The sequence below is a fragment of the Tenrec ecaudatus genome, chromosome 4 (assembly GCF_050624435.1).
Source record: "Tenrec ecaudatus isolate mTenEca1 chromosome 4, mTenEca1.hap1, whole genome shotgun sequence".
Lineage (NCBI taxonomy): Eukaryota > Metazoa > Chordata > Mammalia > Afrosoricida > Tenrecidae > Tenrec > Tenrec ecaudatus.
Genome location: NC_134533.1, coordinates 75642274 through 75658648, shown reverse-complemented (window position 1 = coordinate 75658648; position 16375 = coordinate 75642274). Strand labels below are relative to the sequence as shown.

Sequence of the window (16375 nt, the reverse complement as noted above, 5' to 3'; positions counted from 1 at the left end):
AAAGCCCTGCCTGGGGTCATCGTGACCCACAGCCCGGGGACCTTTGCGCACATGTCTGCCGCCACTGGGCAGGACTGGACATGGACCCTCAGCCTGACACCTGTCCATGGAGCTCACACTGGCCTAAGATTGCAGGGAAGTTGACACATTCAAGGTCTTTGCCTGAGCCGCAGCTCTGGGTGTTGATGCCTTTTTCTCAAATGTGAACTCATTAAAAACACACTGACATACTCCACTGGAATCGTGCTTCCGGGCATCCTTCCTGCCATCCGTCTGGGACCATGCTGGGAGCCCGCCTCAACCTGACGCCCCTGTACTCAGGGCCCTTCTGGCGCTCCTTGTCGCCCCCGGTAAACTAGGCCAAGTCCGTCAGTGCGGCACCTCTGGGCAGCTCCCACCTGGCTCCTGCCACAGCTCCTTCGTAAGATTCCACACTGCCTAGAAAACGTTCCTCCAGCAGGTCCGGCTTTCCCAGGCTTCTAAACCCTCGCCCGTGCAAAGTGACTTCATAGAGTCTGGAAAATTCCATGATCTTTTCACCTCTTTGTCCATGAGCTTCTTTGAAGCCTCCTCATACATTTCCCTCTGCTCAGAAAAGAAGCTTGTGAGAGACCTTCCCTGATCCCAACAGAGGCCAGTAGGGTGACCACTGTGCTCCCTGCCCCCCGGCTGTGGTGTAAGCCGAGCAAGAATTGCAGCAGTCAGCCCGTTTCAATTGCTCACTATGTGAAGCCCAAGCTCCATCCTTGGGCCGTTCCCATCTGTTACCCCAAATGCTGGCAATCTGTCAAGGATGGGGCTCTTCCTCCATTTATAACGAATCAAGTCCCTGCATTCAGCGCAGGCCTGCCCCAAGACTGCTAGTTGAGTGAAGAACAACTGCTGGGAGGTGGGGGGCTCAGGGAGCACCCCTTCTGTTGCACCCAGAACCTGGGACAGAGGCGTCCCTTTCAGTGTGCATGCTGCCAGGGGGCCTCACATGTCAGCAGATGAAGGTACCATGTGTCCAGTTTCCCCAGTTTTGTCCTGAGTGTCGGGGCTGCGCTGTCCTCGTTCTCTTCTGGTCTGCTGCCACCCTCCTGCGGCCAGGACTGGGGGGAGCCAGGGGGGTGGTCCAGAGTAGGATTCCATTGTGCCGTATGTTCCACATGGAACACGCCCACGTAAATGTGTACACCTGCATGCCATGTGTACAGCGCACACCTGAAACCGACGAAGCAACTTACACAGTTGGCCTTTAAAAGGTGTAATGTTATTTGTGTAAAAATGCCAGTATCAATTTCTGCGAGGCGTTTTTCTGCTCTTTCTCAAGGTCATATCCTTTGAACCCCTGTTGTAAATGCTGCCGAGTAACCAACAGAGAGACTGTTCCGCGCTTTACCATTTCTGGATCCAGCATGCATGAATTGTATCGTAAAGGCAGACTCAACACCACTCCTTTGAGGACCCCTGCATGTGTAGGGTCCCTGTGAGTCCGACAGATGGCAGTAGGCAGTGGGGTTTTTGTTGATTTGGGTTTAGGGTTCTGTTCCAGCAGCATGATAGGTAGCTTCTCCGTATTATCTCGTTTAATATGCAACAGACTTGTAATAGCAGACAGATCTCTTCTTAGTGATAAAAGGGAAGCCCAGAGAAGCCATGCAACTTGCTCACAGAGCTACTAAGTGGCAGAAGTCACACTTGGACTTTGGAGGGCCTCTTGAGCCCAGAGCCCAGTCTCTTTCAGGTCTCCACTGCTCTGCTCGGGGTGCGCACTGTCTGTGACTCACACAGTGCAGCTAGAGAGCACCAGGGCTCAGGATTCCTGTGCATATAAAGTGAAGACAATTGGAAGGATGATCAAGAATTGGCAAATACATCCGAGAACTTAGAGGAGACACACACACACACACACACACACACACACACACACACAAATCGTCCTGGGAAACCAGACTTGGCAAAACCCAGATAAGCAGGCAGCCTTCGCTGTCAGAGGTGTGTGCGAACCACAGTCAGAGTGGTTCACACATGGGCTTGTCTCAGAGGTACACTTGGTGCCCGTGTCTGCGGGAAGAAGGTATCAATTGAAATGTCTAGCGTGGCTTTGCAAGCGCATGCTGGTACATACTCCCGGGTAGCAGCAGAGAAGCAACGGCCCATGCAGACCAGAAGTCCCGACTCCCTGATCTGCTGTGATCTCCCCCACATTTGCTTCGCATTTACTGAAGGACCGACTGCACCAAGTTCCCCGGGTGGCACAAAGAATTAAGCACTTGACTGTTAACTGAAAGGCTGATGGTTCCAACCCACTCAAAGGTGCTTTGGGAGAAAGTCCTGGCAATCTGTTTTCAAGAGGGCACAGCTATTGAGAACCCTATGGGATGCAATTCTACTCTGACATACACGGGTGTGGGTGTGTGTGTGGGTGTGTTTTACTATGTGCCAATCCTGGCTTTCCGCCGACCCTAGGAGTAGAGAGATGAATGACACATGGACCCTTCCCATGGATGTAGCAATAGTCCCCTGTGTACCTGGCACTCAAGCAACGATTGCTTTTTATCCTCCAGACAATAGTGAGGTAGGACTGTGGGTCCCTTTCCACAGATAATTCCTTTCCAAGGCCCTATCCATCTCACTCACTTGTAGACCCAGCACACTGTGTGTCGAACTTGGTACCACACCAAATACTCACGGCCATAAAATTGATTCTGACTCATAGGGACCCTGTAGGACAGCACTGAACTTCCCTGGCCCTCTGTAGGTTTCTGAGCCTGTCACTCTTTGTGGGAGTAAGCAGCTTTTACCTGCTGACCTTGTGGTTAGCAGCCCCACACTCCACTCCCTGGGCCAGGGCTTCTTAGGACTTGGTGTAGAACTCGCCAAACACTAACCGAATCCCCTTCTGTAGACTGTACATCAGTGGGGCTTCCACGGGAAAAGAAGGCCCATCTACAGCCTCTTCCCCCTCCTCCTTTCTAGCCAGAAACAAGGGCCCATACATTCCAAGGAGCAGAGAGTCCAGTCAGACCTTCATAAAGGTCATGTGCCCTCTTTAGGGGATGTGAGTCTTCCATTGCTGACCCCCAAAACTTAGAGCCTTTTTGGGGGGGGACCTGGGAAATAGCAAGTCCCCTGTCCTAGTGGCCTCAGGTTTGAAGTGGTCAAGGGAGAAAAATACAGGGCCAGGTAGAGTATCTAGAACTCCAGACAGGCCTACCTCGGTTGATCTGAGAGCTCAGGGTGGAATGCTGTCCACCATTTTTTAACAGATACCTCCACGCGAGCCTGTTCCTCTTGGACAGATGGTGACTCCATAAGAACATAAGAGTCCTTGACTCTCATAGCTTGGCATTGAGGGGAATGGGATTTTCACCCCTCCTGGAGGGGAGCAAAGTGGCCCTGGTGGTGCAGTGGTCAGCCATCAGTTGGTTGCTAATTGAAAATCCAGTGATTCGAAAGAAGAAAGATGTGACAGTGTGCTTCGATAAAGATTTCCTGTATTAAAACCCTACTGGGCAGTCTAGTCTCTCCTGTAGGTTCGCTATTGTCAGAATGGATTCGATGGCAATAGGCTGGGGAGGGCATGTGGAGACATACGTACGTGTTCTCTCAGTGGGGCCGTGGTAGATAAAGCACCAGGTGAGAGGTGCAGGTTACCTGCTATTGGCAGTCAGCAGAGGAAAGAGAACTTTGGAGAGAAGGTTGATCATGGACAGCTTTCTGGATGGGGTGGCAACCGAGCTCACTTCAAAAAGCCAGGCTTTGGACCAGGAGAGTCCTTGCCCTCATGGAATTTTCTTGCAGAATTGTTTGAACTGTGACCAGTGGTCTTCATATTTAAAGTCTTGTTTCAAGAGTCTTGACAGTATCTCTGAAGTTATCAAGCCAGAGCCTGGCACCTCTGTTTCATCACCCTGGATAGGCCTGCAGGCTTGTAGACCTGTTAATGCTTGCCGCCTTCACTAGGGAGTAAGTGCCTTGTCTTATTCTTGCCTTTTCCCCTGGACTGACACTGTTGTTTTGTGCAAAAGCACCCTGCTTTGGTAGTCGGAATTCAGCCTTTGAATTCATTAGGACGACTTCCTGGTTTTGTAGGCCTCGGTCACCTCCTCTGTAAACCAGAGGTACTGATCCAGTCCTTACAGGGTTGGGTGAACAGTAGAAAAGTTCCGAGTGAAAGTGCACATAGTAGGTGCTCAAATACCTGGTGGCAGCTTATTAGTACCCATTCATGAAAATGGTACAAGAAGGCGGGCTCCTAATGTGGACCAGAGGGCAAGCATCAGGGCCCTCCTCTCTGCTGGCCTCCTGATACCCACCGGGCAGTGGTGGTTCAGTCACTTCTCGTGGCTCAGGGGTCCTGGACTGCAGCCAGCAGGTAGCCGTGAAAGGCAAGGGACAGGGCAGCGGCCTTCTGTCAGCCCAGGAGACTACTTCTGTTCTCTCCCAGGCTCTGTCTCCATGAATGTGCTGCCTGAAGCCACTGGGCAAAACAATTGACCCAGCACTGTCTCACCTTCTCCTGCAAGAAGCAGAGACCCCTGAGTGGGCCCATCTGCCTGCCTGCCTCCCACTGGCTTCCACTCTGTTCCCTACTGTGAACCAGCTTCCTCGAGCAGCACCGCACATCCATCCAGGTTGCCTGAACACCCTTATCCTCATCAGAGTTGAGCTCTCAGACATTTGAGGGGTGTGTGTGTGTGTGTGTGTGTGTGTGTGTGTGTGTGTAAGTGTAAGACAGAGACACTGGAGTGGGGAAACGCCGGTGTGGCCCGGAACCCAAAAGGCTTTGCAGGCCCTAGCAGTCTGTAATAAGAGAATCTCTTCAATCCCTACCCCAGACATGCTTTACAATTCTTTGCCATAAAAGACTGGCTACCGAAGGGCGGCGAGCCATTCACCCCTCCACTAAAAACAGCCGTAACACTGACAGCGCCCACATGGTTGTGTTTGATGGTTTCCACAAAGCGGCCGCCTGATGGAGAAGAACACAGCCGTTGAAACGCACCTGCCCTGGTGTGTGTCCTGGTTCTCCACGTGTTTCTGCCACTTCCCGTAGAGCACAGGTCTCTCATGAGGAACAGGTGCATGAGAGCCTTTGCAAACTGCTCTAGAGAGACATTTCTTTTACAGCCGTTGCCCCATGTCCCTTGTCTTTCACTGGGGCTCGCGGAGCCCTTTGTAAACATGTGGCCCGTTTCTTAGGGGGAGACCACTGGCGCTACAGAGGTCACGTGACTGGGCCAGTGACTGCCAAGCAGTCACCATTGCAGAATCTTGACTCTAACCAATTTCCTGACACCCACCCCCTTATTGCCCGTGGCTCCCAAAGAGCAGGTTTTCTTCAAGCGCAGCTTAGGTCCATGATTGGTAGACTACACCCCTAGAAATTGTGGGGTTTTTTGTAAATAACATCCATTAGACACCTAACCTTGGGTGTTTACTTACCTTCTCTGAGTTTTGTTCATCCACGTAATGGGGATAATACTTGTTTCTTCAAGTAGCTGAGCAGAGTAAATGAAACATGTCTCAGTTTCTTCTGTAAAATGAGGATAAAAGCAGGAGCTGCTCGGTTGTGGAAATTAATCAAACACATGCAGAAGGCCAAGAGGAAGCTCAGGACGTCTAGTGGTTAGGTGTCCGGCTGCCAACAAAGTCAGTAGCTTGTAATCACCAGCCGGTCCTAGGCAGAAAGATGAGGCTTTCTACTCATAAGGAGGTACAGTTTGGGAAACCTACCGGGGCATTAGGGAACCCACTATGCCCCTAGGGTGCCCACCTTACAACCTGTAGTTTTGAAATGTTAGCATTCATCGGAACCAGGTAGGAGGGCTTGTGAATTCAGATTGTGGTGTCCCACGCAAGCCGCACGGTTCAGGAAGGGTGGGGCAGGGGCTGAGGCTTTTCATTTTCCAGCAAAATCTCAGGCGATGTTGAGCTTCTGGTTAGTCCAAACTAAATCCACCTATTGCCAATTGGTCTATTTCAATTTATAACAACCCTATAGGACAGAGTAGAACTACCTCCTGGGCTTTGACTCAGCAGTTCTCAACTTGTGGGTCACGAGCCTTTGGGGGTCGAATGACCCTTCCACAGGGGTCGCCTGATTCATACCAGTAGCAAAATTACAGTAATGAAGGAACAACAAAAATAATTAGGTGCAGTAGGGATGTGGAAACACAGGCAATCTAGAATGGATGAACCCCTCAGGACCAGCGGTGAGAGTGGCGACACCAGGAGGGAAGGAGGTGTAGAAATGGGGAACCGATCTCCGGGATCTGCATGCAACCTCCTCTCTGGGGGGTGGGCAACATGAAAGTGGGTGAGGGGAGATGCTTGGCAGTGTAAGATAAGATAAAATAATAATTTATAAATTATTAAGGGTTCATGAGGGAGGGGGAGGAAGGGGGAGGGAAAAAAGGAAAATGAGCTGATTCCAGGAATCCAAGTGGAAGGCGAATTTTGAGAATGATGAGGGCAACGAATGTATAAGGGTGCTTTACTCAATTGATGTATGTATGGATTGTGATGAGTTATATGAGCCCCAATAAAATGCTTTATTTTTTAAAAAACATAAGACAGTTACCAGCATTGTAAAATACCTTAATGTACATCCTAATTACATGACTTCCAAAAAATAAAAATGCACCTGATGCAGAGGGCTTAAATGGAGAGCAAATGCTTTGAGAGTGATTAGGGCAAAGAATGTACGGATGTGCTTTATACAATTGATGTATGTATATGTGTGGCTTGTGATAAGAGTTGTATGAGCCCCTAATAAAATGTAAAAAAAAAAAAGGGAAAAAAGAAAATGATTAGGGCAAAGAAAAAATAAAATAAAAATGCATTTAAAAGAATAAAAAATAATAATTATATGGTTGGGGGTCACCACAACATGAGAAACTATTAAAGGGCCCCATCATTAGGAAGGTTGAGAACCACTGCTCTAACTGGTAACAGAGGCAGGTAGCCTCATCTTTCTTCCTCAGAGGGATTGGTGAGCTTGAACTGCTGACCCGGGGCTAGTAGCTCCAGGTTAATAGCCCACTATGCCAGCAGGGCTCCTCCTGCTTGAGCCTCCGTAACTCCCTCACTGCCATCTAATCAATTCTGACTCATAACAAATCTACAGTAAAACCATTCCTGTGGGGTAGAAAGGAGAACCAATTATAAGGATCTACATATAACCCCCTCCCTGGGGGATGGACAACAGAAAAGTGGGTGAAGGGAGATGTCAGACAGTGTAAGACATGACAAAATAATTTATAAATTATCAAGGATTCATGAGGGAGGGTGGGGGAGAGAAGGGGAAAATGAGCTGATACCAAGGGCTCAAGTAGAAAGCAAATGTTTTGAGAATGACGATGACAGCAAATGTACAAATGTGCTTGAGACAATGGATGGGTGTATGGATTGTGATAAGAGTTGTGTGAGCCCCCAATAAAATGATTTTAAAAAAACCACTCCTGTGGGTTTCCAGCACTGTAACTCTGTTACAAGAGTTGAAAACTGCCGCCGGTGGTTCCGAACCGACGAGCTTGTGGTCAGTAAGGCACACATCATGCGTGTTGACAGTCACTGCCCTGACAGCAGGAGAGCAACAGGGTGACATAGGCGACATCCCCGGCCGTGGCATTCGTTTGTTTTCAGTCGGCCCTGTACTCTCACCCATACCAGAACGTAAGCTCCATGAGGACAAGGATCTAGGACATTTTGTTGCTGGGTAAATCCTCAGCACCCACATAGTAGATGCTCAATAAATACTGTTTGCATCAACAGTGACCGAGTGCATGTGGATCTCAGTCAGTGCCTGGTGAGCTGGGAGAGCCTGGTGCACAGTGGTTACAAGTGGGGCTGTATTCTGCAAGGTCAGCAGTCTGAACCCACCAGCCTCCGGGGGAAAGACGGCTGGCTTTCTATTCCCGTAAATTACCCCACAGGGGCAATTCTACCCTGTCTTACAGGGTCACTGTGAGCCAGCACCAACTCCATGACAGTGTTTTGTTGCTTGCTTGCTTGTTTTGGGTGGGAGGGGCTGAACCTTACATTCCTGCCCTCTAGCCCAGGTTCAAGGCTCTCTGGACTGCTTGTTTGGGCGGCAGAGCCTCCGCTCTGGGCCGGTCACCCTGACAGCTGTGTTTGCACCCTAGATCACCCAGGCGGCCTGCAGAACCACCCGCGGCTCCGGACGCCGCCTCCGCCGCTCTCGCACGCCCACACCCCCAACCCGCACCACGCGGCCTCCATTAACTCCCTGAACCGGGGCAACTTCACTCCGCGCAGCAACCCCAGCCCCGCCCCGACGGACCACTCGCTCTCCGGAGAGCCGCCTGCGGGTGGCGCCCAGGAGCCGGCGCACGTCCAGGACAACTGGCTGCTCAACAGCAACATCCCCCTGGAGACCAGGTGCGGGCCGGGGCGGGGCCGGGGGGCGGGGCGGGGGGCCGGAGGCTGGCTTCAGAGACCCAGGATCTCCAGCGACCAGTTGGGTCAGCTGCCCAGGGAACAGAGCCAGCTGGGCCCCCAGAGGCGCTGGCACTGAGTGCCAGAGGAGAAGTGCAGTGGAGTGGAGGGCGGGATGGAGCAGAGAACAGAATCGAACAGCCCTGAGGTCCAGTCCTGCCCGACCGCTCCCTAAAGGTAGACTGTTGACCTAGTCACTTCCTTTCCCACCTGAACTACAGCAAGGCTGGAGAGGGCTGCTGTGCACCAGGGTGGCAGCCACACACAGCCACCAGGAGCAGCGTTCATCCTACGCTCTGCCCTTGGGGGACCCTGCTGGAGGGGTGTGTTGACCCCACTGCCAGCTTGGCCTGTGGCTGGTTCGCCGTGCGTGGGAGTCTCCTCTCCTGCTGTCCATTCGCTTTCATACCCACAGCGCTCAGAACTCCTGACATTTACAGATCAGGGTTTGGAAGCTGACAAGGAGCTAGATACCAATCACGGACTCAAACGGGCAGTTTGATACACAGCTGAGATCTGGACGCAGGTGCGGAGCAAGTCATTCGCACCACCACCACCTTCTCCAGGTCACTCCAGACCTGGGTCCCAGCCTTCTCCCTGCCCCTCCTCCATTCTGTCAGCTACCCCAGTCAGAGGTGTGTGCTGTTGCTTTCTGACCTCTGTTTAACCCCATCTTTGCCAAAGGGGTCTTTTCCTCTGATTACATAAGCCAGCCAAGCTCCCTGGAGAATATGCACAAATGTAAAGATGAACATTGTATTTCCCCCAAATCCTACTCAGAGATAAGTGTTGTGGACTTGGGGGATCACCGCTCTTCTCTCCAGAAAGATGAAGTGTCCCAGGCTGGCACAATTAGAGTCTCTGAGTCATCTACTTGATGTATGACACTGGCCTGAAACACTCATATTCCCGACCCCCTCTCCCACAATCTCTCCTATTTGTGACAGAGGGGAAAGTCAGAGGACATTGAAGGGCGCTAGAATGGATCTGTGCATGAAAAGCAGGTCCTTCCTTCTGCGTTGGCCTGGCACACGATGATCGTATCCCCACACGGAGCTTGTGGGGCCCAGTGAGAGAAAGAACAACACCCTTTGGCCCCACTGCGCTCCTGTGGATTCGTTTCAAAAGCAAGCCCAGTCCCCGACCCCACTCCAGGGCTCATAGTCGGTAAGAGTTTCCGGTTGCATCCTTCCACCCGCCTGCCTCCTGGGCTGCAGTCAGGAACAGTGTGGGATAATGGCATGCCATCCCCACCTGGGGCAGCTTAATCAGATCTCCATTATCTCCACTGTGCTTGATGAATGACCGCACAGGGCTGAAAGAAGCCAGCAGATGATCAATGGGCCTGGTTGGCATGAGCACAGTAGCTGCTCTCTCTGCTTGGGTCATTAGTGGGTGGGGACATGCAGGGGCTCCTTACTTTGAGTCTCCAAGTGGTCTTTAAGGGAAGGAAGGTAGGCCAGAAAAGTTTTCCTAACGGAGGCCCCAATGCTCCTTCCTTACCTGTTGGCCAGGGCTCACTTGACTTTCTCATCCTGACCTACTACCCCAGTGGTTCTCAACCTTCCTAATGCCGCGACCTTTTAAGACGGTTCCTCATGTTGTGGTGATCCTCCCCAACCATAAAATTATTTTCATTGCTACTATAATTTTTCTACTGTTATGAATTAGGCGACCCCTGTGGAAGGGTCATTCGACCCCCCAAAGGGGTCTTGACCCACAGGTTGAGAACCACTGTCCTACCCATTGATCACACCACCAGGGCCACCATTTTCTTCCACAAAGAGTTTCTTATCACTGCTCTTGGGTGCCATCGGGTCAGTTCTGACTCATAGTGACCCTGAGAACAACCTGATGAAGTACTGCCCAGCCCAAAGCGATCCTGACAACCATGCGTATGTTGGATCCCATTGTGGGAGCCATTGTGTGGAGCCATATCCTTGAGAAAGGTCCTCCTCCTTGTCAAGGACCCTCTACTTTACCAAGCAGGACGCCCTTCCCTAGGAGCTGGTCGTCCTTCACACTACCACCGAAGTAGGGGAGATGAAGTCTTGCCACCGTCACTCTTGCAGTGCATTCTGACTTAATACGTGTTCGCTACAGAATATTTTAAAACTTGAAATAAGCATGAAGAAATTCACTAATCCACCACCAAAGGGTGTATCTTGTTAACATGTTGGTATACACTCACGTATACCATTGTGTGTGTGGATATGCATACCATTATATAGAGAGTGATACAGATATACACAGACACCTGACCATTTTGGATACATGGATTCCTGGGGGTGCAGGGGTTAAGAGCTCCACTGCTAACCACAAGGTGTGTGAGATTTGAACCCCCCCACTCTCCTGCAGGAGAAAGAGATGGCCATGTGACTCTGTAAAGATATACAGCCCGGAAAACCCCATGGGGCATTTTGCTGCTGCCCTGTTGGGCCACTAGGAGTCGGAATCAACTCAACAGCAGAGTTTGTTTTTTAATATACACAAGTAGATATGAGGGAGCTTTAAAAAGTTTGTGGGAAAATGGAATTAATAAACAGTGGAATTTTTCCATGACCTTTTTGAAGCCCCCTTGTGTGTATATATATAGTTATATTCATACACATTTGTAATAATTATGTATAAATTCAGTATGCATATGTATATGTGATTATGTGTGTGTCAGCATTCCCCAAATCTGTACCTTTGTGCATACTTTCTTCCACGGCTTTCTGCTGGAATGCCCTTCTCCCTTTTTCATTTTGCAAAAACCACTTTCCATTTGAAACCACCAGCCATTCTGCAGGAGAAAGATGAAGCTTTCGACTCCCACAAAGAAGTTGCAGTCCTGGAAACCCACAGGGGCAGTTCCACCCTGTCCTATAGGGTGGCTGTGACTCAGAATGTGAATGTCTTCCTCTGGGACCCCAGAGTCCATGTGCAACTAGAGATGGCCTCAGCCTGGTAGTGGTGCCTACCTAATCCAGTGGATGGCACGAGTAGAATTCTCCATTTCAATCTTGACCTTCACTGATGGACGGCAAAGGACAAGCAAGGGATAGTTTACGAGTGATCCGTGACAAGTCTGGCCAATGGAAAGTGTGTGGACTCAGATGGACCTAGATTTCAACCTTCGTTTTTAGCAGTTAGGGCACTTACTCGGCCTCTATGAGCTGTCATTTCTCGTGCACAATGTGCGTTCAGATTTCCTGTTGATCCCGGTGGCTGGGAAGGCAGAGTCAAGGAGATGTCAGAGGACCAGCAAACATCGCCATGCCCACCTCTCACAGTGCATGCTCGACCAGTCACGCCTGTGCTTTCACACCCATCTGCGAAGAAAATTAGTCCTGAGAAGTTATTTACTTATTGAGCCTTTCAGACCAGATGACTGGAAGGGAAAAAGATAATAGATTTAACCTCTTCTCTACTTGGGAGAAGTTGTAAGTTTAGCCCTGAGGGAACAGCTGATGTTCTGAAGGCATTATTCACATAGCAAGTTATTCACAGATTTTAGGCTCTCTCTCTCTCTCTCTCTCTCTCTCTCTCTCTCTCTCTCTCTCTCTCTCTCTCTCTCTCTCTCACACACACACACACACACACACACACACACACACACACACGCACACACACACGATGCTCTAACCTCTACTCCAGTATTCACACTAGCTAATGGATAGAGACCTTGAGTTTTTCCATCTCTCAAATGGAAAAAATAACAGTACCTTCCTGATCTGATTAGTGTCACATAACAAACTCTTCAGAGCCCAAAGCAAAACTCCGTGCTCACTGTCAAAAAGTCAATTCCAACTCATGGAATGGAAGATGCAATAGGACTGCCACCATGGGTTGCTGAGGCTGAAATTCTTTATGAGAGTAGAAAGCTTCATCGTCCGTCCTTAGAACAGCTGATGGTTTTGAACTGCTAACCTTGTGGTTAGCAACCCAACAGGTAACCTACCATTCAATTATGCTCCATAATTTTATGAGTCAGGAATCCAGGAAGCGCTCAAAAAACTCGCTGCTATTAAGTCCATTCAGACTAACAGAGACCTTCAAGGATAGAGTTGTACTACCCCTGTGGGTTTCCAAAAGCGTAAATCCTTATGGGAGTAGAAAGTCTCATCTCTGTCCCATGAAATGGTTTCAAACTGCTAACCTTGTAGTTAACAGCCAACTCATAATGCACTATCGTGGTGGTATTTGCTGGCAGGAAGGCTAGTATATAGAATCCAATATGGCATCACTCATATGCTGAACACCTTGGCGGGGTAGGATTTGCTAGGGAGCGTCCTTGCCCTCTTGGCTCTAGTCTCCGATCTACACATGGTCTTCCCAGCAGGGTGGTTGTACCTTATAATTGGTTGCTCAGGCTTCTTACACTTGTATGAAGCTGCTGACCTTTCTAAATATTTGCCAATAGAAAGATTTCATAAGTTTTTCTATTGATCAAAGTAGGAACCGTCAGCCAAGTTAAAGGGGAGAGGTTACAGAACCCACATCTCAGTGGGAGCAGTGTCCAACAATCTGTGGTCATCTTGAATCCACCACACTGTCTTATAAGGACCATTCAAACACTCACACAAGAATAGTGCCTGGAAATGTCTTTGCACGCAGTAGATGTTCAAGTACTTATGTAGTACTTGCCATTCAATAGACTTTGTGCCTAGCAGGTAACACTTAGGACAGGAGGCTCTTGTGTTGCGATAGGGTAAGTGCTAGGATAAGGACGATGCCAGTGTTTCAGGTGTCTCCTGCTAGCCAGCCCATCCCCAGGGCTGGCCATATGATGGATGCTTACTAGATATTAGCGCACAGGCAAAATAAAATGAACGAGTGGCAGAACCAATGCATGCATACATAGCCTCCCGTGAGACTTGAGGAAGGAAAAGGAAAGCTTCCCCAGGGCTGGGGGGCGGGGGACGGTGTGAGCTGAGAATCGGAGGGAAAGCAGGAGCCCTGGCGTGTGCGGGAGGAGAGGAAGGCACGTCCCGAGCCACGGCCTAGATGGGTGGCAGAACAGCTTTGCAGACCCCAACCAAATGGGAACCTCCTGTTGCCCGAGAAACGATCACAGAGCCCCTTCCCTAATTGTCAAACTGAGTCTGTGTTGAGAGTCTAAAATAAATAGCTGAGCGAATACCACAACAGCTGGTAGAATGACCAAGAGGGCTTTAGATTTCTGTTGGCAGGAAAATAAATATCAGTGGAAGGGGAAAGGAGCGGGAGGGTCCTGGAGGGGAATCCACTCCATTCTGGTTCTTGCCAGGCTCCTGGCCCTTCCCCAGGTTAACTAGATCCTCGGAGGGGAGGCGGGGCTTGCCTCTCTGCTCCCTCGAGCTAGGGTGGGATGTTGCCCACTCCCTCGGGTACATCTGCGGTCCATTCTGGAAAGAGCCATGTGTTCACGCCCCGCCAAACCCTGGCCCGCTTCTCTTGTCTGCAGCATCAGAAACTTAATTGATTTCACAGGGACTGTCTGATTAATAACCCGCCAGGCTCTTGTTGCATGAAGGCAAAGCCAGAGCAGGCGGCTGCCAGACCCGGACTTCAGTTCTTCTCATCTCAGGCCTGGTTTGGGAATGCGTGACCCTATTTGTAGTTTCACTCTACTTGGGGAGCAGCTGTGCCTCGCCTCAGGTCTGCGTGGTTCCCAGAATGACACATGGTGCCTTCCGCTTGATCAGGCCAACCCCTGAAAACTGGTAGTCTTCCGTGACATCCAGGGATTCTAGCCCAGCCATGGAAGAAGCTCCTCATCTGGTGAGGCAACAGACCAGCGAACGAGGCAGGGCCCTGCGGACACTGCACCAAGAGAGGGGACAGTCGAGCAGAACCTCAATTCCCAATCATACAAACTCAGGCAGCCCTTACAGGGTGCCCGTGCCGCCCTAAGCACTTTGTACATACACACTCTCCCGTCCTCACAGTTTTCTTATAAGGTACAGTGCTGGGAGGCCCCAGGATGACCCCCCAAGGTCGAGGATCCACTAGAACTCCTCACAAGACTCATCACACAGTCACGCTTACATCCATGACGTATTACATCAAAGGTTTCAAAGCACAGTCATCAGGAGGAAAAGGTGCGCAGAGCACAGACCAGGAGAAGCCAAGGATACGCTTCCAGAGCCCTCTCTCATCGGAATGCCACAAACGGAACTCACTGCCATCAAGTCAACTCTGACTCACAGCAACAACATATATATACACGCAGGGGCATATATGTGTATGTGCGCAGCAGGGTAGAATTCCCCCTTTGGGTTTATGAGACTGAAACTCTTTATGAGAGTTGAAAGCCTCATCTTTCTCCTTGAGAGCCGCTGGTGGCTTTGAACGGCTGGCCTTCAGGTTAGCAGCCTAACTCACAAATCACTGCACCACACAGGACATGCTAATTCCCCCAGGATTGGGTTGTGACGGTGCATGTGAATTGTTGCCAGCCAGTGGAGCTCAGTGCCTCAGTGCTCAGGGTTGTTTTTATTGGGGGGACGGGGAGGCAGTGATCACATAGGTGCCCACTGCTTGCTTCACACCCCCAGAGTCCAGACTCCCAGAAGGAGATTGGTGTCCCGCACCAGCCCATATTGCTTTTACAAATATTCTAGGCACACGGAGCCCATTCCGTCAGTCGCTCCTGGGAACCCTGCCAGTGTGTCTGCAGACACCAGCCAAGTTGCAACCCTGTAGGGTAGCCTTGTAAAGGATAGCTTCAGACCACCTGCGGCAACTCTCCTGCACTGCTCGGTTCAGCTCCTGATCATCCCCGTGGCAGACATAAATATCTTAAAACATCAAAAAGTTCAATGGCTTACCTGCAAAGGGAAGGGCCAGGAGCCTTATCGAGGCTAACCGCGCTCTCGTGCTGCCTTCCTGGTCGTGGACTACAGCTCCTCAGAGCACACAGGGAAGGAGGCTCCGGGCAGACAGCTCTACAGAGGCGCGGAGCCGGGAGCGTTTGGCACTTAGAGAGAGGGCAAATGGTGGGCAGGCTGGAGTAGAAGCACAGGGGCCGTGTGGCGTTGAGAGGAAATGGAGACCTGGAATGATATGAAAAGGAGCTTGCCCTGGTTGTTAGTCACGAGGGTCCCGAGTGGTGCAAACAGAGATGGGTCTTTGTGAGTAGGCGAGTAACACAAAGGGACCCGCCTTTTAGAAGGGTCTCTATGGCCTGGTCCATTTGTGATTTCTTCATTCATTAGTTGAAATCCCAGTACCATTAACCTCTTGTGTGGGCTTCACCAAGTCACCGGCCCTCGGCCCACCTTGTGGTCTCAGCTATAGAAACGGAGGGGGCAGGCCCAACTGTTCTAACTCCCTAGGTTCTTGTGAGAATGAGGTGAAGGCATGGCTGGACCCGGGGCTTTGTGGGTAGAAACACGATCTAGACAGGACCAGAAGATGGGCTAGTGAGCAGGGCTGTCCCAAAGAACTTCCTGGATATTCCTGTGCAGGTGCTATTTGGTCAGCGTGCGTGGGGTGAGTTCAGCCTTCCCTAGCCAGGCTCTATGCTGGGTACGAGGAGGTCAGTGAATCTGGGGTACAGAGGAGGAGGTGGTCGGAGAAGCATCGGGGGCCAGGTCTTTCAGGATCAGGAGAAGACTACAGCTTGGTTCTGAAAGGTTTACAAAGGCACTGGAGGCGTGAGGACAAGAAGAGACTTGGTCCAAATTGCCCTGTAGTGTGTAACAGAGATTGTTACCTTGTTACGGGTGCTGAGAGAGACGAACTCACCTGGCTCAGGGCTGCTGAAGGATGGAGCTGGACCTGACCCCTGGTCTGCCTGACCTCAGGAATTAAGTGCGTCCCTCTGGGCCTGGAGGGAAAACTCTTCCACCAACACTGTGGGAGGTGCTTCGGGTAGGCACTCCCCCAGGACAGCATATCGCCTGAACTCACCCTAAAGTTCCCAGCGCCAGGGCACTCACCGCTCAGTGGGCTCGGTTGCCCG

The 16375-nt window shown here is 50.8% G+C and overlaps 1 protein-coding gene across 4 annotated transcripts in view; it reads left to right on the top strand.

Moving 5' to 3' along the window:
- The window catches only part of TENM4 (teneurin transmembrane protein 4), a 913628-nt gene that overhangs the window by 647523 nt on the left and 249730 nt on the right, over nt 1–16375 (top strand). For all 4 annotated transcript variants that reach the window (XM_075546361.1, XM_075546358.1, XM_075546360.1 and 1 more), the window contains one exon: nt 8133–8388. In XM_075546361.1, coding sequence (XP_075402476.1) covers nt 8133–8388 — 256 coding nt within the window. The remainder of the gene's footprint in view (nt 1–8132; nt 8389–16375) is intronic.